Source organism: Tachyglossus aculeatus, chromosome 25, assembly GCF_015852505.1.
Source record: "Tachyglossus aculeatus isolate mTacAcu1 chromosome 25, mTacAcu1.pri, whole genome shotgun sequence".
In the NCBI taxonomy this organism is placed as follows: Eukaryota; Metazoa; Chordata; class Mammalia; order Monotremata; family Tachyglossidae; genus Tachyglossus; species Tachyglossus aculeatus.
This window is the reverse complement of record NC_052090.1, coordinates 15,996,747-16,017,987: the sequence shown is the minus strand read 5'-3', so window position 1 is coordinate 16,017,987 and position 21,241 is coordinate 15,996,747. Positions and strand designations below refer to the sequence as shown.

Here is a 21,241-nt window from a genome sequence, read left to right as displayed (position 1 = left end):
CAGTATTGATTTTATGAAAAGATTGAGCTCATAGACACCATAATCTCTCCGTTGCTAAGAGGCAGGAAATGTCACTGAGGTGTGCTATTACAGAGTTGGATTTCCACAGGAAAAAAAATTCTCTTACCTCCTTACAGTGCCAGCCAGGGGAAGGGCCAGAGTTACTGTGGCCAACACGAATCTTGTAGAGCTCGCCAACATCTCCGGGGTTAATCTGTAAGGGATTCGCAGAGGATGGGTTTGACCCATTTGTTAATAACCAAACATTCGGTGGTATCATGAGAAGCAGCATGGCCTCGTGGTTATAGCACGGGCCTGGGAGTTAGAAGCACCTGGGTTCTTGTTCTGCTCTGTCATTTGTCTGCTTGGTGACCTTGGGCAAGTCACTTCACTTCTCTGTGCCTCAGTTCCCTCATCTGTAAAATGGGGATTAAGACTGTGAACCCCATGTGGGACATGGACTGTGTCCCTTCTGATTAGCTTGTACCTCCCCCAGAATTAGAACAGTGCCTGGCAAGTAGTAAGCACTTAACAAATACCATAAAAAGAGCATTTAACAAAACTATTTAAGTGTTTCTAAATTGAGCCATCAAGCAACATCTCTATCTGCTTTTCCTGAAGATATCATTTTACCTTTTTAAAGCATCCGTCTGTGAAAACGCCACCTCGTAACGCCTGTCACAGTCCCCAGTCACACTTCTAAGCGAGTCAATGCCATCTCAGTACTTACAATGAAGGTGTCTTCACAGCCTTCTTGAAACAGATCCCCATCAGCACGATAAAGGAAGATAGGCCCTGAGCTTCTGTGAGAGCCATAAAACACAATATAAACCTGGGAGCTGGTTCCTGCATGGGGCAGTTCACTGGTGATGACTGACACTTTCCATTTGCAGAATGAGAAGCTCCTACCTGTATGGGAAGGATGGAGAACGGCCCCTCCTGGGGCCAGGAGTTAGTGTGTCCAGATGAGCTAGGATTCTAAGTGTGACAGTGTCTTATGTCCCACCCTGATTATGTGTTCCCCACAGCACTTTCTTTTGGAGCCTGAAACTAGAGGGCAACATTCTTGGCATACTTGAGGGAAGATTCTGTATGCAAAAGGGAGTTTTGCAGCGCTGGTTCTGGGTGGACCCTCCCCAGAGCTTCTCTTCACATACTGATGCCCATCTTGGGGTACAGTCAGAGTGGGATGGGGGTTCTGTCCTGCAATGCAACCACACCCCATACAAAGCAGCAGGGCCGGAGCACCATTCTGCATCCCTGTGGACCTGACATACGGGGTCTTTTCTCCCCCTGTCACACCATCAGGCTGGCTCTAAGGGAGGGATAAGGTGGACGAGAATCAGCATTATAGTTATGCAAAGAGCACAAGCAGGATCCCAAGAGGATGAAACCCTCTTCATATACGATGGACCATAGCTCCCCCCATCTTCAAAACCGCACTAAAATCATATCTCCCCCAAGAGGCCTTGCCTGATAAAGTCCCCATTTTCCTCTACTCTCTCTTCCTTCTGCATTGCCTATGCATTTCAATCTGTACCCTTTAAACAATCCATAATGTTTCTTGAGCACTTACTGTTTGCAGAGCACTATACTAAGGGCGTGGGAGAGTACTATACAACAGAGTTAATAGATATTCATTCAGTCATATTTATTGAGCACTTTCTGTGTTCGGAGCACTGTACTAAGAACTTATGTTCCTTGCCTATAAGGAGCTTACATTCTAGAGGGTGAGACAGACATTAATACAAAAATATTAATACATGCATTCTGTGGGGATGAGGGTGGAGTTAATACCATGTGCTTAAAAGGTACAGATCTAAGGGCATAGGTGAGCAGAAGGGAGAGGGAGTAGGGGTAGAAAGAGGGCTTAAGGACTCCTGAAGACGTGATTTTGATAAAGTTTTGAAAGTGGGAAGAGTGGTGGTCTGACAATGTAGAGGGGGAGGGAGTTCCAAGTCAGAAGGAGGGCATGAGCTAGGGTCAGTGGCAAGACAGATGAGTTCAAGGCACAATGAGTAAGTTGGCATTAGAGGAGCTACATGTACGGACTGAGTTGTAATAGGAAATCAGTGAGGTAAAGTAGGAAGGGGAAAGCTGAGTGCTTTAAAGTCGATGGTAAAGACTTTCTGTATAAATTTAAATAATAATAATACTAATGGCATTTATTAAGCGCTTTCTCTGTGCAAAGCACTGTTCTAAGCACTGGGGAGGTTACAAGATGATCAGGTTGTCCCACGTGGGGCTCACAGTCTTAATCCCCATTTTCCAGATGAGGGAACTGAGGCACAGAGAAGTTAAGTGACTTGCCTAAAGTCACACCGCTGACAATTGGCAGAGCCGGGATTTGAACCCATGACCTCTGACTCAGTCATCAACTTCAGTCCCTCATCAGTTATGTACATATTTATAATATATTTATTTATATTAATTTTTCTGGTATTTGTTAAGCACTTATTATGGAATGTTCTAAGCACCAGGGTAGATACAAGTTCATCAGATTGGACACGGTTCCTTTCTCACATGGGGCTTACATTCTTTACCCCCATTTTACAGATGAGATGACTGAGGCAGAGAGAAGTACAGTGACTTGCCCTAGGTCACACAGCCGACCGGTGGCGGAACCATAATTAGAACCCAGGTCCGTGCTCTAACCACTAGACCACTCTATGTCTCAACACTTTGGCAGCAGTGTCACCCTGTTTGACTCTCCAAGGCTCCTGGTGCCAGAAAAAAGTCCCTCCCTCCAGCCCAGGGCAGCCTGGCCCAGGCAGAGACCCCAGGAGGGGCCAGTGAGGAAGTTTTCTTCCCTTTGGACTCAGGAGAACAGTCACCAGTGGAAATGGTGCCAAGAGAATTTGAGAAGGGATCAGAAATTCCTGACCTGGGGAAGCAGATGTGGAATAAACAAGGGGCAAATCCTAGCTGATAAAGGCGAAGCAGAGAGCACTTTCCACTTTAATAATAATAATAATGGTATTTGTTAAGTGCTTACAATGTGCCAAGCTCTGTACTCTCATCTAATGTGTTCCCCTCTGGGTCTTCATTTCTCCAGCAGAGATTTTGTTTCTCAGTTAACTATTCAGACAAAAATCAAGTCCAGTTTCTACTAGAGTGCCTATCATTTAAAGGTTAGTTGACTTTTCTACTTGTTCTACTTGTGTGCAGAGCACTGTACTAAGTGCTTGGGAAGTACAAGTTGGCAACATCTAGAGACGGTCCCTACCCAACAGTGGGCTCACAGTCTAGAAGGGGGAGACAAACAAAACAAAATATATTAACAAAATAAAATAAATAGAATAAATATGTACAAGTACTACTCCTACTAGTAGAGATATATTGTTAACAAGGGGAAGCAGCATGGCATAGGGGAAAAGCAGCGGTGTAGAAGTGGAGGACCCGAGTTTGAGTTGGAGCTTTGCCACCAGCCTGTTGTGTGACCAGCCTGCAGTGAGGATAAGTCAATTAACACTTCTTTACCTCAGTTTCCTCATTTCAAAATGGGGGGTAATAATACCTGCCTTTCTACCTATCTCATAGGGCTTTGGGGAGGGCAAAAATGAACTAAATAATACGAGAGTTCTTTAGAAAGTAAATTGGCGTAAAATAGCCAAGGTGTTAGAACCATGGGGCAAAATACCAGGTGATCTTTCCTAAGAGAGCATAGTCTAGTGGATGGAGAGCAGGCTTGGGTGTCAGAGGACTTGGGTTCTAATCCTGACTCCACCATGTCTGCTGTGGACCTTGGGGAAGCCCCTTAACTTAACTTGGAGAAGCAGTGTGGCTCAGTGGAAAGAGCCCGGGCTTTGGAGTCAGAGGTCATGGGTTCAAATCCCGGCTCTGCCACTTGTCAGCTGTGTGACTTCGGGCAAGTCACTTCACTTCTCTGTGCCTCAGTTACCTCATCTATAAAATGGGAATTAAGACTGTGAGCCCCCCGTCGGACAACCTGATTACCTTGTAACCTTCCCAGTGCTTAGAACAGTGCTTTGCATATAGTAAGCACTTAATAAATGCCATCATTATTATTATTATCTGCACCTCAGTTACCTCATCTAGAAAATGGGAATTAAGACTGTGAGCTCCACATGGGACATGGACTGTATCCAAACTGATCAGTCCACGGCACTTGGGACCGTGCCTGGCACATAGTAAGTACCATTTAAAAAAAAAAAAAGATGGGGGCTCACTGATGCCTAGGTGAAACATCCCAAAGGAGGATCAGGTTGGGAGTAAAATACCCTGCAAAAGATGGGAGAAGACCTCAGGGCCACAGGGTGATCGGAGCAGGGGAGGAAGCTGTTGGGCTGACAGCATTCCTGCCAGTTCCACCCACCCCTGCTCTCAGACGACTGTATTTTGACATGCTTCAGGAATTAAAGGTGGACAAAGATCTACCCTGATAATCATCAGTCACTGTTTTCATTCTTCCTTTGACCACCCCGGTTACCATGCTGCTTGAAAATGCAATTTCTTTCCCTATTGATTTTGTCCCGGCACATTGAGTACATATTGATCTCTCCCTCAGCATACCCCCATCACAACCTGCCCCTCTGAACTCCATTACTCTGTCTCTAACATAGCAGAAGCCAGACACATCTTATTTTGTTTCCGCACACTCATGTGAAGACTGACTCTGCCCAGGAAGTGTGGGAAGACTGCTTGACTCTGAGCTGTGCTTGTTGGTTAACTGCACTTTGCTTACAGAGATTCATTCATTCATTCAGTCGTATTTATTGAGGGCTTACTGTGTGCAGAGCACTGTACTAAGCGCTTGGGAAGTACAAGTCGGCAACGTATAGAGACGGTCCCTACCCAACAGCGGGCTCACAGTCTAGAACATCATCTAGAAGTTCCTATTGATCTTTTTTTCTAATCCATAGGGTCCTTGTTTCCAAATGAGTACCTCCCAGATTACACGCCAACTGTGAACTCCTTGAGGGCAGGGATTGTGACTATTAATTCTACTGTACTCTCCCAAGAGCTTAGTACAGTGCTCTACACAGAGTAGGCACTTGGTAAATATCACTGGCCAATTGGCAGGCTGTACTGAGTTTAACAACCATTGCTGAGTATAAAACCCAAGTGACTATCTTGGGAATGCTTGATTTGGTGACCGCCAATTTAAGTCCTGAGCGGCAACCATGTTGGCAGAAGTAGGAGTGTCTGGTTGCCATCTGAAGCAGTGGTGACTTTGAATCATGTGCCTTTAGGTTGGGGCCAGCCTGTACGCTCTGATCTATAGCCCACGGCTGCAGTCCCTAAAATCTCTGCTCTAATTCAGCCCTATTCACATGTTGTAGACTATGAGTTTGCCAGCCAGTGACTTTAATTACACATGTTGTAAAGATAACTCTGTAACCAATTACATTTCTTGAGATTGGCCTTTAGAAGAGCCCAGAGAGAATTCAGTCTTGTTAGGCAGCTAGACGGGACTTCCAGACTTGTTTCTACAGGTCTATTTATGCTACTGAGATTCCATTTTGGCATACTCTTGTTATAACTGCAATATCTGGTCCATCAGTCCCTGGAATGAGCAGCAGCCCACACCTACTCCAATTTATTCTATACTGGAGAAGTACCTTGCTCTAGAGAAGAACAAGGATGCACTAGAAAAAGAGAGGATGGTGTTTCTTCTCCCTCCTACTTAGACTGTGAGCCCCATGGGAGCCAGGGACTGTGTCCACCAAATTAACTTGTATCTACCCCTGGGCATAGAACAGTGTTTGACAGATACTAAGTGCTTAACAAATACTGTAAAAAAAATGAGTCAGGAGCCTGGTTGATTCTAGGTTTGAGACCTGTTGGTGGCCCTGATGATCCAGGCCATCTCTACCTAAAACACAAGAAAAACTCCTCCTTGGAGGTAGCTTTTGACCCTCCTAAAATGGATGCCCAAATGCAGGAGCCACCTGGTTTCAGAACCAAGAGAAAAAGCCATATCAGTTACCTGGCAATCCCTCAATTTCCCTGAGCTTTTGCATCTTATTTGCTCCTACTCAGGCTTCTCAGGATTCCAGTGTGGACAGGTGTTAATCGCAACTCTGGGGAATGCAGGGTTGTCATAATCCTTAAATTGGTATTTTGGGAGGTTTTTGTGGAAACCATCTTGGCACCATCTTGGGATAGGTCTTCCCTCTAAGCTTCCCTCTTGGCTCTGCTCTGTCATCCGCATTCATTGGAATTGCCATTCCTGAGTAGTCGGAGCCTAGATAATCAGCTTTTGTGGTGTACTTGTCCCAGTTTGCTTTTATTGGCTGGTTTTAGTTGAATTAAATTTGATTTTGACGTTGGGCTGCACTGCTGTTAAGCAAAGAATGTAGAGTCTTTTCTAACAATCTCATTTATGTTAGAGTTGATATTTCTGGACTCCCAGAACCATCATAATGGGCCCCAATGTACATCACTGGTTGATAGAAACCATGAAATTGGATAGTCCAAGGTTTCTTCCATTAATGCAAACACATTTCATCAGGAGAGCCCTAAGGCCATAAGTATGCTTTACTGGATTTGGCTTCTCAAAACCCTTTCTTTTTTTCCCATATTTTCTGATACTGTCCCAAAATGAAATCCAATTCCAGAAAAAATATACCCCAAAACTTCCTGCTTTATAATCACCCCCTCACTCTCCAGGATGGGTTTATCCAAACTATAATACAGCATACAAAAAATAATTTTCATAATGGCTACTAAGTGATATCATGGTAGCAACCTAATCTTTTTAAGTACTTGGACTGGAAAAATTAGTGTAATAAGAGGAAAAAAGCGATTGTTACCTCTCTGAGGCTTCATGAAACAATTTGAATGAAGCTATCAAGTTAAAAATTGTAGGTCATTTATTCATATTTTACTTCTTGTGCTATGTACTCTATTACAAATATACATTTTGTACTACACTCTACATGTGTACTACTCTCTTTAGCTGATGTGAAAGCCAGAAATTCAGGACATAAAAAATGAAATAATAATTTCTACTTAGGGAGATGCATTGGTTCTTCTAGTATAATTGTTACCAATGGCAAAATCAAATGTATCCCTCTACTGCTTGTCCCATTAACAGCACTTTAAAATTGTGATTGAAAAAAATAATAGCATTTATATTACTGCTGTTGCAATTTTTTGGTGCTCTGAAACCTGGCTATTAACCTGATTTAACCGCATCCTTTCTGTGGGTAATAGCCAACAGGGGACACACAACTTATCAAAGGAAAGTCCTTGGTTGCCAAATGCCCTTCTGATTGACCATTAGATATAGAATAGGCCACTGTCCCAGGAAATCCAAAATAGAAAGAGATATTCAGCCTCTCAAGAAAGACTACCTCTAAGTGGAACTAAGATTCTCCCCAGTGTCATCCACGGACAACCCTGTTAGGTGCTCAAGGAGATCCAGTCATTCTTTCAAACCTCTAAGAATAATAACAACTGTGTGATGGAATTAGGTGTTTTCCATGCGATGAGTACTGTACTAAGCACTGGGATAGAGGCAAATTAACCAGATCAGACACAGTCTCTATCCCATGTTTGGTTCACATTTTAAGTGGGAAGGAGAACACGTGAGTTAAGAATGAATCAGAAGAAGAATCTCTCTGCCTGCCCCAGGAATATGCTCTTTCCAGCACAGATGGGACACTCAATTTCATGCTTAGATACAAAGATGGAGTGAAGACAACTAACAAATGATTTTCCAAAATTATCGGATCAGCCAAAATTCTGTTTGGCTTACAAAATTTGCGTTGATCCTACTCACAATAACACACCTCTTTCAGTAGTCATATTTACTAAGTAGAACTCACCCCTCCTCATCCCTACTGCAGCCACACTGTTTTTCATGAGGTTAAAAAGAGAGAGAGAGGGAGGGAGGGAGGGAGAGGGAGGGAGAGGGAGAGAGAGAGAGAGAGAGAGAGAGAGAGAGAGAGAGATAGTCATCTGAAACCACTAACCTTGGGCTAGAATTACAATTCTGAAGTTCTTTAAAGTCTCATCCCTGGAATCAAACTGCTGGACATCCGATGGTCAAGTTCTTCCCAGTACCAGAACCCTACTCTAATTCAATCCCAAACTGGGCTCTTAGAGAAGGGTGGCCTTTCAGAAGGCACCTTTACTGATGCTGCAGTGCACTACAAACCTGAGAGTTGACTCCTCCTTTGTGGCTTACCTAAAAGTCAGTTGGAAGCTTAAACACTTAACTATCTGGTTCACTGACTTCAACTCGATGCATACACTCACACACACACACACACACCCTCCAATTCTCCTTCACAACGGCATAAGAAATTTTTGAAATTTTACAAAAGTGTCTAGTATTGCCCATTTGAAAAAGTATGATTACTGGGTGATACTGCTCTTCCTCTCAATGGTGCTCGGGACATAAAGAGTAAGCAGTACATCTATTATCTAATAAACAGTGGTATGCTTAATCCATAAACCTAATGCTTTTCAAAATGTAACATCAAATCTTTCCTCCCCTGTTCCGTTTTCAGAAAAAAATCCAGAAAGCCAAGAGTTGGAGTTCTTGCAGAAAGTGTTAAAACTAATTTAGACAGTCACTGAGTACTTAATGTGTGTTTCCATCAAGTAGATACCATTGTTTTTACACTTTGTAAAAGTTGGAAGGGGAAAAGAGCGGAGGAAATATAGTAAATTCTGAGGGGAGTGCAGAAACTAGTGGCAGAATCCAATTAGAGGTTTGCAATAGTCACAGCAAGAGATGTGTGAGGGTCATTGACTTCTGCTCTCCCCTGTACTCCTCCTCTTTCCACTCATCTCCAAGCCCCCACCCCAAAGCCGGGACATTTCATTTTCCCACTCCTTATGAAGCCAAGGAGCAGTGTTCTCTCCCTGCCCTTTGGAAAGGGGAAGCAGCACAAGCTTGGGAGTCAGATTATCTGCATTCTAATCTCAGATCTGCCAATTAATTGCTTGCTGTGTGACCTTGGGCAAGTCATTTCACTTCTCTGTGCCTCAGTTTCCTCAACTCTAAACTGGGGATTTAATAACTGTTTTCACACCTATGTAGACTGTGAGCCCCATGGGGGACAAGGGACTGTGTCTGAGCTAATTAACATGTACCAACCCCAGTGTTTACAACATTGACACACGATCAGCGCTTAAGAAATACCATTAAAGAGAGAGAGAGAAATGGAGATGGCTCGAGTCTAGTTTTGTAAAAGGTTTCTAGGAGAAATAAGGAGAAGCTGATTTAGATGTTATTGAGGTTGTGCGGGGCTGGATATATATCTTTGTTCTATAGCAGACTGGGAGGTGGAGTTAATAATCATGAAGTGTCATTCTTAAAAGATTGGTACCAACACCTAATTTCTTGATAATATTATATTGCTATTTTTGGAAATATTTGAAGAGATAATATCGCCTGAGTAACATAACTGGGACTATTAAGCCTATGACAAGCCATCCGTTACCAGCAGGCACGGCAGTTTTACAAATAATTGCACTGCATGTTTCTGTTCCGATGGATTCTCGGTAAGGTTCAGTGGTGTGGCACAGATGCCCTCAAGAAGGCAATGATAACCCTGTTAGCACTTTCTGGGTCTTGGCTGTTGTCCCTGAAAATGACTCTCCTGCCGTGAAATATTTCCAGATCTCCTGTCTGGGCTGGACCCAGAACAGCTCTGAGTGACAGCTACATGTGATGGCTCTGGGTGACAGCTCTGAGCTTTTGAGTTATCTGGAGCCTGGTGGTGTGCTGAGCACATCCCAAAAAGCAGCAAAGAGGGGAAGGGAAAGATCAGAGAATGAGAAACCATAAATAAGTTCTGAAGATTTTTTTTTCTTGAGTCTTTTCCATAGGAACTAGAGATCACAATCTATTTCCTTTAATTATCAATTTATTTTCACAAGCACTATGGAGTTTCCAAAACAATAAAAAAAGTCGGAATTATTTGCATATTGAGACCACCAAACAGTTTTATCACTGCCTGGTTTTCCTACATGTGTGGAAAGAGAACTGGGATATATATATAAGGAAATCATTTAAAAAAACAACAACAACAACATTTTTCTCATACACACTATTTCAAAATAGTTTTTTTTGTCTGTCTCCCCCTTTAGATTGTGGGCTCTTTGAGAATAGAGAATGTACCATGCCTTGCTTCTCTTCTCTCCCAACTGTTTAGTTCTGTGCATCATGCTCAGGATCCTCAACAAATACCACTGGTTGATTAATCAATTAATGCAGCCTAGTTCTAACAGTTGACAAATCAATTAGTACATTTGTGTGATGAATTGTCATTCATTCATTCAATCGCCTTTTTGAGCACTTACTTTGTGCAGAGCACTGTACTAAACACTTGGGAAGTACAAGTCGGCAACATATAGAGACGGTCCCTACCCAACAACGGCCTCACAGTCTCTTGTCAGTAGAATCAAAGTACATTTTGGCATGGGGCATGCAGAAGGTTTGTGAGCCCTTTGGGGAGGGATTGTCTCTGTTGCTGAATTGTACTTTCCAAGCGCTTACTACAGTGCTCTGCACAAAGTAAGCACTCAATAAATAAGATTTAGTGAATGAATGAATGGTCATTTCTAAGAATTAAGATACTTTTTGTTTTTTTTCCTGGGTGATTTCCATTTTTTCCAGCCTGTAAAGAGTCTAGGGGTCCATGCACTCTTTTGTGTATGTGTGTGTGGTTGTCCATTTGTCTCCCTTTGGTGCATAGTCCTAAACTGAAGAACTAAATTTTGAATTCTTCAGTAGCCTAAATTAAGCAAGGTGACCTTATATCCACCAACAGCTAGTCTGGTTATTCAGCATTAGTTTAGCCATTTGAGTATATCAAACCCAGGAAAGGAGTAATATTCCATCATTTCTACATAGGTGCTGATCACGTGAATCACAATCAAATAAAAACCCTAAATTTAAAAAAGGTATAAACCCTCATTTCCAAACCTCAAATTAAATACAAATCTCCAAAATCCATATTGCTGGCTTTCTGTATCAAACTATACTAAAACTAGAGTTGTCTGCAGGGATTTATTTTTATTAATGTTCTTCAAAATAATTGAATGAAGACAAATGTCACGTTCTTCTGCAGACTTGTCTTCCAAAAAGTACAATTTCATACATTCTAAAAAAATTTATACTGATATTGAAAGATGCCTTTACTCTATCTGATTGCATCTAGCTGGACGCTTGCCCTGGATTTCCCAAGAAGAGAGTTCAGTTGAGGTTTTTTCTAGTCATTTGATTCAAATTTGCTCTTGAGCTTTGGAATCTTTTATTTAATAAATTGTTATTCTCATCCACAACTATTAAGGATTCATTTCCCTGATTGCTAGTGTCTTGTGTATTTGAATTCATATCATCCATTACAAACAACTGCGTCTGCAAAAAATTTACATATTTTTGTTTCCTTAGCTGTACTTTAACTTGCATTAAATTGTTTTCTTCCAGGAGTGTGGAGAATTTAAGCATTCCACAACATCTACTATTAATAAAATCTAATGCATCATTGAAGTGAACTCTATCAACTATCTCACTGATAGTATTATCCAAGGCTTTTTTCACATTTTCACCATTGTTTCCATTTCTAAATAAGTTTTTGCCAGACCACAATGAAAACGGGCATGTTTTGGCCCACAAATGGAAAGCCCACTTATTCTCAATGTCCGATGCTTTCTGGTATGCAAATCCTCGGCCTTCTTCATTAACAGGTTGGACGACAGCAGTCAGAATTGGGCAATGCTGGCCACAGATGGCATGAAGCTTATCCAAAGAATCTTCCTCCTGAAGTGTTCTCCTGCCCATGTTGCTGCTAGTTGATGGTTGGTTTTCCTGCACAGAGTTGGGCAAAGGCTGCCCCATAGGATGTATTTTGTTACCAGACAGTCTAAATTCTACTGAAGGTAGGGCAGAAGAGTTCATTCTGAAATCAGGATAGAGATGAGTGACAGAAGTACATACCAGTCCCTGGTGAGCATTACCTCTCTGTTCTGCATGAAGATCTGAAGTGTTACCAATAAAGTTGGTTTTATTTTGAACACCTGTTAAATCCTCATCCAAAGTATCCAAATCACTACCTTGAGGAATATTTGAATAGTGGAAATGAGCTACACAGGGTTGAGGCCTGTCTTCCAGGTCTGAAGAGGACAGTTCAACCAGCTTGGGACCCATATCCAAATTCCCAAAATGTGAATATGGAATGTCATCATTATTGTGGTCTAGCAGGGTGTCGGTCGATGTGGTGTCCCCAGTGCCATACATTCCAGGGTTTTCAGGAGGTGACATCCTCTGCAAATGGTTTTCTTTCAAGAGCCACTTGCCTCTGTCAATCAGTACTGCATCTGGGCCCCTAGGGAATCTTGCCTCACTCCGCGTCTTTGTACAGCATGCTGCAGAGTCCTCTACAAACTGATGGGTCTTGGTTCCATTAGGATTGAACAATGGTGGATGAGAAGTGTCTTCATCACAAATATTACCATTGACATCATTACCCTCCCAACATTCATGTATTGGAAGTGAAAATCTTGACACCTGCTCAGAACACCTGGAATTATGATCTCCAGAGCAGTTCACCTCCTCAGCTGTACATACGGATTTTTCAGAATCTTTGGGAAATATTCTAGAGTTTTGTGGCAATCTGGTATGGAGTGAAGGCTTAAGAACAGCTTCCTCTTTTCCAAGAAGTCTTTCAATGCTTTTTTTAACATGGCCAGTATTATAGTCTTTCCTCTGTGCCATTTCTTCTCCACTTTCATTACTCACATCATTGGATGTTTTAAATGTAAACTCACTTTCAGTATCTTCCCTATAGTCTGAACAATCAGAAGGCACAGGGCTCTTTAAGTGCTTTCTAAATTCAACAGATGAATCTGAATGATTTTTATGTTTGATTTCTTTCAGGATCATTTTTATCCTTGATTTATTTTCTTCTTTATTGGTCAGTTTTTCAGTACTTTGCTTAGAATCATAACAAAAAGTTAATGATGTAGTTGGCTTCCTAATGTCCTCCTTATTACTTCCAATATTCTCTTCTTCCACTCTGTCTGTCTCCAAGATTTCAGTTGTTAATTCAAGATTGCAAGGAGCAGAAGGAAGGTAGCAAATTGGTTCTAAATTACTCTGACCTCCTGCATTTTTCTCTTCTTTTAAGTGGGTTACATTCAGGTTTTCTATTTCTTCAGAAGATTCTAGCTCAGAAAGATTTCTGTCATCGGAAGCCATACTGTTAGTTGTTGAGACTGGTTCAACAGAAGATCTTGATTCTTCCTTATCATAGGATGTATCTATGTTTTTATCCTGTAATTCCTTTGATGAACTATCCTGGAATTCTGGTAAAGAAGTTTCCAGTTCTTCTTCATTTAGTTCTTGTTCTGCTACTCTTGGAAAGACATTTTGGTTACATAAATTCTCATCTTTTTTGAGTTGCTCTGATTCATGGATACTCAAGGCACCGAGATTTGAGTGATACGTTGACCTAATGAAGCTCCTCTGGGCCTCACTCAAGCTTTCCAATTCCCCAGTCAGTTTCAGATTAACATTTGTTTCAGAATTTAAAGTTTTCTTGGAAGTATAGATTTCATTCTGCACACCATCTTCACTGAGGTTGCTGGCTGTGTCCACCCCAAGGGCCTTGTCAGAAAGGGAGATTTCACGGAGGGCAGTAACATTATTCAGCACACAGGAGGTCCCATGAGGCACATAGGGCTCAACCTTATCCAGCACACAAGGCCCATCAAGATCCTGGGCCTCATCCAGTATATGGGACCCAACATCATCCAACACATGGGGCTCATCGGAAGTGGAGACCCTGTCCAGAACACAGGCCCCAATCTCATCCAGGGCAACAGGAAAACAAGCTACATCCAGCACACAGGACTCATCTGGGGTACAGTTTTCAAGTCCAGCAGAGCTCCCTTCCAGAGTGCTGGTTTTCTCCAGTTTGTGAGCTTCATTAAGATTTTTGTTTTCATTTAACTCTGGAACATGTGGAATTTCAGCTACGGAGAGATTCTCAGGGAAATTCACAGAACACATATGCTCTTGTTCTTTCCCAGTAAATAAGGAATTCATAGACCCCTGTAAATTGGAAACAGCCATCTTCAAGTCATCAGCCCCCTCAATGATGGCAATTTGTTTTAGAAACTGCCATAACATAGCCGTCTCTAAGGAGCTGCACGTTGCTTTTAGGGAATCATCTTTGCAGAAGCTATTCAAGTTTCCCTTTAGGTTTAGCACCAGTAAACAGGCCAGGAGAAGATTAGAGGAGGAGTCCAGTAGTTCAGGTGAAAGAGAAGAAATATCGGGAAGAATGAACGGTTTCACAGCAGCTTCTCTGGTGGCCTTCTGAAAGTTTTGGGCCACTTCTTGAAAATAAGGCAGCAACAAGTTCCATAGAAAGTCACCTTGAGAATCATTGCTGACTCCAGAGCCAACTTGGACCGCTGCTTCCGCTTTCTGTATGCTTACAGCTGGGTTGGTCTCTGCCTCCTTCTCTTTCCCATCGCTGTCACTCTTTTTGTTGGAGGCTGGCATCTTAGCATCACAAAGGTGGATGAAATCAGAGTGTGACAAGCTCCTGGGTTCACCCGGAAAACTTGAATTGGTATCATTTGGAGGTTTACTCTGCTTCTCATAGAATTGTTTGGATGGTTCTTCAGCGCTGGCCATTTCACAGAGAGGTTTACCTCGATTGTTTTTAACCAGGTTAGCGTTTTGTGTCCTCTGCACACTTTCTATATCAGGGCCATTTTCCTCACCCGAGAGAGTGTGTCTGCCCTTAACAGAAAAACAGGAAGTGTTGCAACTAGCTGAGTCTCCTTCCTTTTTACATATTGGGGCTAGTTTTCTTGGTTTCAAAGGTGGTGGAAAGATGTTCCTCAGCCAGCTCTCTACATAATTTTGGAGCGAATGGCAAGCACCATCAGGTGCCAGGTAGTCTTGTTTCCAAGGATCCAGTATTTTGGGCCCAGTTCTATGGTTTGATTTGCTTTTCTTGGGCCCTATTATTTTTTCCATTTTTTGTATTTTGGATTTTTTTGAACATTTGTGGGCATCACTGACCAATGAAAAACTATTCTTTTCAGTCTCTGTCATATACCCACTTGCTCTTCTTTCTGAAGACCCTGGAGCATACAAAGATTTTTGTGTTTGCTCTAGGAAGTTAAACATGTGACAAGTATCTCCGGTGCCTAGAGTTTTCTTGCAACATTTATATTCTTTCTGTGAACAGACTTTGCCTCTCCAGACAACTTCGCCTTTTGTAGAACTTGCTAAACTGAGCTTGTTTACTGATCTAGGTTTTACTCTGGCCAAAGGGCTATTAAATTTGTGTGTCTTTATATAACATGATTCGTTTGGAGGGGAATTCATGGAAATTCTGGGGCATAAACTGTCTTTAGAGTCACCAGAAATGACAGGGTTGATGGCATCTTTGTAGCTCCCACCCCCAGGAACGACTGTACTTGAAGAGAACGCTTCAAAACAGTTTACATCTGAGATCTGTCCCACAGTTTCTCGTCTAATTTCCCTGGGGAAGTGTCTGTCCTCATTCTTAAGATGTGTTTTTTCAGATAAAGTCACCCCATTAACTGAATTCATCCCTTGCTGTTGCGGAAATTTCCCTGCCTTTTTGGCCAAATCAAAAAGAAAAGATGTAGGCTGCCTTTCTCTGACTGGAGAGAACATTATCCCACTTTGAACACATTCAGCATGTGACCTTTCAACATCTGCAGGGGAAGTACAGAGTTTGGAGCAATGAACGGGCCGGGGAGTTGTTCTCTTAGGAGATGATTCCCTTCTACTGCCACTGTGGTGACATAGGGTGCCGTCAGCTGAAAAAGGCCTGATGCCTCCTTTAATTTTAGAAGGTTGATGGTTTCTGACACTCACTTTGCGACCAGATATTAAGCAATCAACGATTTCTTCCTGTACAAATGATTTCCCTAAAATGGCCTGGAGTAAACCTGTCTCCTGCATTAGCTCCTGCATGCTTTGATTTGTAGCGTCTACAAGGCCACCTTTTCGTTGGCATGGTGCCAGTAACCTGACTTCTCCTCCTTTGCTTTCTAGACAATTTTTCCACTGATCATCTCTAGCGACGTCACCAGGTTTGGGGTCACTGGAAACGGATGACACTTTGCTAGACCGTGTGACCATGCAATATTCAGATTTCCTTTCACCGTCCTCTCTTTCCTCACTGAAGGAAAATTTTCCAACCAATTTTTCATGAATTTTGTCATCAGATACTAAGGTAACACTTTCGACCAGGGCCTTCTTCTTCCTCATTCTCCTTGGCCCAGGTGTCGGAGGTCTATGGAAATGAAGCTTGTCTTGAGCCTGCGGTATCTGAGTTAAATCCTGGCTAGCAGTGGATTTATCCCAGACGGCTATATTGTGAGTTTCAACTTCTTTCCTTATCACTGGGGTGTTTATTTCCTCTGTCAAACTGCCCTCCTCATCCTTGAATCTCTTCAAGCATGGAACATTTGCTTCTTTTGTACATGCTGAAGTGTTTAGATTGGGTGATGGATCGTCCAAATGGGCCAGAAAGCTATCGGTCTCACCCTTTTTATCATTATTACAGAGACTGGCACGGCTGACAGTAGTTGTCCAATTTATGGTTTCTTCCTCTTTAATCTTAACTCGAACTTTCATCTCAATTGTCATACTGCCATCTTGATTAACGAGAATTGATTTCTCAATATCATCTTCAGAAGGTATTATCAATAGATCCCTACAAGTGTGGGTGTCTTTTTTTTCTAAGCCCAAGGGATTGTCAGGGGCAAAAGAACAATCTGATGTGTAATCGTTACTATAAATTTGGTCAGAAGAGAGAGAGTAAATCTGCGACCTTGGGCTTGAGGCTTCATGTGCACTCACTTTTGAGATTTGAGAGAGTGAAAAGCATCCAGATCACAGCAGGAGATGGAAAGTGAAGAAGACGTAAGCGTTCGGATGGAGAAACAGCACCAGACCGGCAGCAAAGAAAGGAGATAGGAAGAGAGAAAAGTAAACCAATTAGGATAGGCCAAAATCATAAAAATGTCTGTGTTCTTGGATAAGGCACCAAGTTTAATGCTCCCCTCCCAGGCCAGGAGGCCATGACCATCCTGCCCTTCTGAGTAGCAAGGAGAGAAGAATTTATCTCCAACTCCAGCCTCTAAACCTCATAATCTCTAGTTGCGGCTAGGTAAACCTGCTGAAGCACCGCATCTGTGCCTACAAGAAGCAGCATGTCCTAGTGGATAGAGCACGGTCCTGGGAATCAGAAAGACCTGGGTCCCAATCCCTGCTCTGCTAGTTTTCTGCTGTGTGACCTTGGGGAAGGCACTTAACTTCTCTGGGCCTCAATTACTTTGTCTGTAAAATGGGGATTAAGACTGTGAGCTCCATGTGGGACGTGAACTGTGTCCAACCTGATTACTTTTTATCTACCTCAGCACTTAGAACAGCGCCTGACACATAGTAAGCACTTAACAAATACCATAAAAAAGAGAACTCACTCCCTTTACTCTACCCCTCTCCCAGCCCCACAGCACTTGGGTATATATGTACATATAATTATCATTCTATTTATTTTTATTAATGTTGTGTATATATCTATAATTCTTTGTATTTAAAATGATGCTACTGATGCCAATTTACTTGTTTTGATGCCCATCTCCCTCCTTCTAGACTGTGAGCCTGTTGTGGGCAGGGGCTTTCTCTGTTGCTGAGTTGTACAGTGCTCTAAACACAGTAAGCACTCAATAAATATGAATGAATGAATGAAAACTGTGTACCAGCTGTGTGGTAACTGAGGGTTGAAGGCAGGGGGTGGCTGATTAACACTCTAATCTGTGGCCAAGCTGGTGATCAGAACCATTACCCCAGGCCACTTGCTGGCTCTGCCCCATTGCCCCTGGGCCACCCACATCACTACTTTTTCTTGGTAGATCGTGCTAGAAGTACCTCATGCAACAAGTGATGGAGGGGGTATTCCTCCTCCCTGACAGTAAAGAGATATGCCAGATAACCCAGAAAACCATTTCAGAGGTCAGGTTCCACCAAATGGAAGTGTGAATAAAGTTGAACCATTTTTTATGGTGATCTTTTCCTCAAATATCTCCCCTCCCAAAGTGCACTCTCACTTTGTAAAATGCCTCGTTTAATAAGTACCAAAACAGGGCTGGGCCTAAGCCTCTAGCACAGCCCTGAGTACCTGATACTGTGACACATATTTTAGCCCTGCCCTCATACTGAGGGTTGGAAGGGAGTGAGCTGACAGCATGAAGGAGGGGGCAGGACCATTGCCAGTTCAGGAGCATCTTTCCTCCCTGCCTTGAGTGCAGGCTCCCCAGCTGCCACAGCAGGGACCAAAGGGGCACCCTCTATGCCAGTTGAGGGACATCCCAACCTTGCCAATGCCTTACATAAATTCTGTATTATGGTTCTCCTTGCATAAAGATGTCCATTTATTTGTGGGGTTTTAGATTGCTTTGCTTGTGGTCGTTTCAGCAAAACAGATGTCCCAACATCAGTCTGTGGGAACATCAGACCCCTTTTATTCTTTCATCTACTCAGTGTAGTGCATCAAGCCTTAAAGAAATGCACTTTCCAATCTTTGGCTGGTAAACAAACAATTGGTTATAACTGGGAAAATATGAGCACCCATTTATAAAAGACTGCCGTAATTTTAATCTAGTAACCGTTACTATTTTTAAGATTCTTGTGCTGGTGATAAACGTGGCACTGCATAAGGCCCCTTTAAGGGAAGATGCCATGGTCATTGATCACCTAAACTGACCATCTCAAACATCAAACAATGATGTGAATTGAGTGCTTACTTTTTGCAGTACAATGAAATACAAGCTTAGGAGAGCAAACTACAGCTGGTAGGCATTATCCTCAAAGAGCTTGCAATCTAGCCATACTGCAATTAAATAAATAAGAAATACTATGCAAGTCTGTATTCCTAAAATGTGATCAAATTCTGATCATTTTTACACTGCTTTGAAAGCTAAATGGTGATAAAGCTGTAATACCATTATTAAATCCAGGTAGATGGAAAACAAGAAATTCACTTTCAAGTAGCATCACCTAGTGAAAAAGAGCATGGGCCTGGGAGACATAGGTTTTGGGTTCTAATTCAGGCTCTGCCACTTGTCTGCTGTGTGGCTTTGGGCAAACTGCTACACCTTTTGTGCCTCAGGTTCCTCATCTGTTTTCCTCCTATTTAGACCGTGAGCCCCATGTGAGATAAGGACTGTGTCTGTCATGATTAGCTTGTATTTACCTCAGCACATAGTAAGTGCTTAAATATCACAATTATTATTTCAAAGAGACAGCTTATTGGTTTTCAGAATAATTAAAGGGATTTTTGATCCCTATTATCCTATCAATTTGGAAAAAAATAATGTGAATCAATAGAAAAATTCCTGTTTTTATTTCCTGCCTCAACTACTGACTGAAGAATAGGTCCAGTCCATTAAGTATTTCCTTTTCATCATTCCCCAAAATCAATCCTGTGAAAGACTGCCAACAGTAAAAGCCGCTTACCTTTTCTCCCTCCGGGATTGGCATTTGCTCTGGGGGCAACAGGGTTAGAGCCAGTTGGAAATCGAGGAGGAATCGAATGTAGCTGGAGATCGTAATGGCCTGGTTTGAATGGCTCCCTTCCAGCTGCTACTAAAGCTCCAACCGTCAGGAACACTGCTTGTAGGTTAGCAACCTAGAGAAAGCAGAATGTTCTGTATTTTCCTAACATCATCAACATTATCAATAGTATTCAACTTGTATTTATCTTTAGTGTAGAGAACTCTTTTAACCCCTCAGGAAATTAACCAACAAAAAGGAAGAAAAAAAACCCCAAGGTTCCAGGTCTCAAGTAACTTTCAGCACAACACACAGCACAAGTAACATGGGAGTGACTGGCTTTATTCTCCTTCCAGCTAGTTAGTCTCAATTCTTATTCTTTCCTGTGTTATAACTATATCAACTTGTACTTCCCAAGCGCTTAGTACAGTGCTCTGCACACAGTAAGCGCTCAATAAATACGATTGAATGAATGAATATATCTCAGAGAAGACATGAACAAGGGACCATTTTGTTGCAAAAGAAATGGAATTAATTAAATCTTTTAGGGGCCCAAAATATGCACTGTGTAGGAATTACTTTCTTCCCGAGTGTACTCACCTTCCTTCCGTCGACAGCATACAGCTTCACTACCGGGTACTGCAGGAGTTCTGTCAGGTGATCCAAAAAGGCCTCAAAGCTCTGAGTGACCTTTCTACTCAGAAGAACAGTGCACCTGGTCCTCATGTCACCATTTTTGAAGACCGTGATCCTTTTAGGAGTCCTGATAGCCACTGGCACCATCCACTGTGCAGCGCCAACTTGGTTCTGCCTGGCCATCTGAGCGGCCCGGTGTCGGGCACTGATGGGCCTGCTGCTCTGCCAGGGCAAGGGCTTCCTGCTGGCCTGCTCCAAGTTGATGGGCTTCATCTTCCTTCGGTGAGAGCAAATGTAGGATTTGCCATCTTCTAACTCCTCCAGATTGGTGATGCTGTGGAGGCCCCGGGGGGTACTGATGTTCCTCACTCCAAAAGGTAATGGGATCTTCCTGGACAAGTTGTCAAGCAAGGCATCGAATGTCTTAATGGAGCGATGGTTGACCACCATCTTGATCCCATTGAACTGGGGGTCTCCGCTTTTATAGAAACAAATTCTTTTGGCCACAACGGGGTCAATGATGCTGCAGTGGCGAGGGAAGAAGGTCTGGCCGCTTTCTGAAGAGGTTGGGTGAATCATTGAAAAACTAGAAGAAGGTGTTTCACTCATTTTAATTGGGACCTAAGGAAGGTAGAATAAAGAGGAAAAAAATCAATAATATTCATAAGCACTAATAATGTCATGATACAACTGCCTCACAAAGGTAGAAATCAATAAAGATGGATGGTTTTTCTAATGGTTCCTTAATTCAAACTTTGGTAAACTGAAAATGGTGCATTTTCAGGGCAGGAACCATAACTTCAGAAACTTCTTTCTCCACTGAACACCTGTGTTCAGTTAGCTTGTAAGCTTGTTATGGGCAGGGAATGTGTCTTCTAATTCTGTTGTATTGTATTCTCCCAAGCGCTTAGTACAGTGCTCTGCACATAGTAAGTGCTCAATAAATACAATTGATTGATAATGCATGTTTTCATTATAAATTCAGATGTAACCCAACCAATGAATTGGTGAATATCCTACCCTCGACATAAATCTTAATTTCCGATTATGAGTCTATTTTGGGTATCACGTGAT

At 42.4% G+C, this 21,241-nt stretch overlaps 1 protein-coding gene across 1 annotated transcript in view; it reads right to left on the bottom strand.

The window, feature by feature from the left end:
• Positions 1-20,776, bottom strand: part of RP1 (RP1 axonemal microtubule associated) — a 143,335-nt gene extending 122,559 nt beyond the window's left edge. The window contains exons 1-4 of the mRNA XM_038766522.1: positions 20,132-20,776; positions 19,496-19,667; positions 731-909; positions 128-214 (exon numbers count right to left, since the gene is read on the bottom strand). Of these exons, the coding sequence (XP_038622450.1) occupies positions 128-214; positions 731-909; positions 19,496-19,667; positions 20,132-20,776 (1,083 nt within the window). The remainder of the gene's footprint in view (positions 1-127; positions 215-730; positions 910-19,495; positions 19,668-20,131) is intronic.
• Between the last annotated feature and the right edge of the window lie 465 nt (positions 20,777-21,241).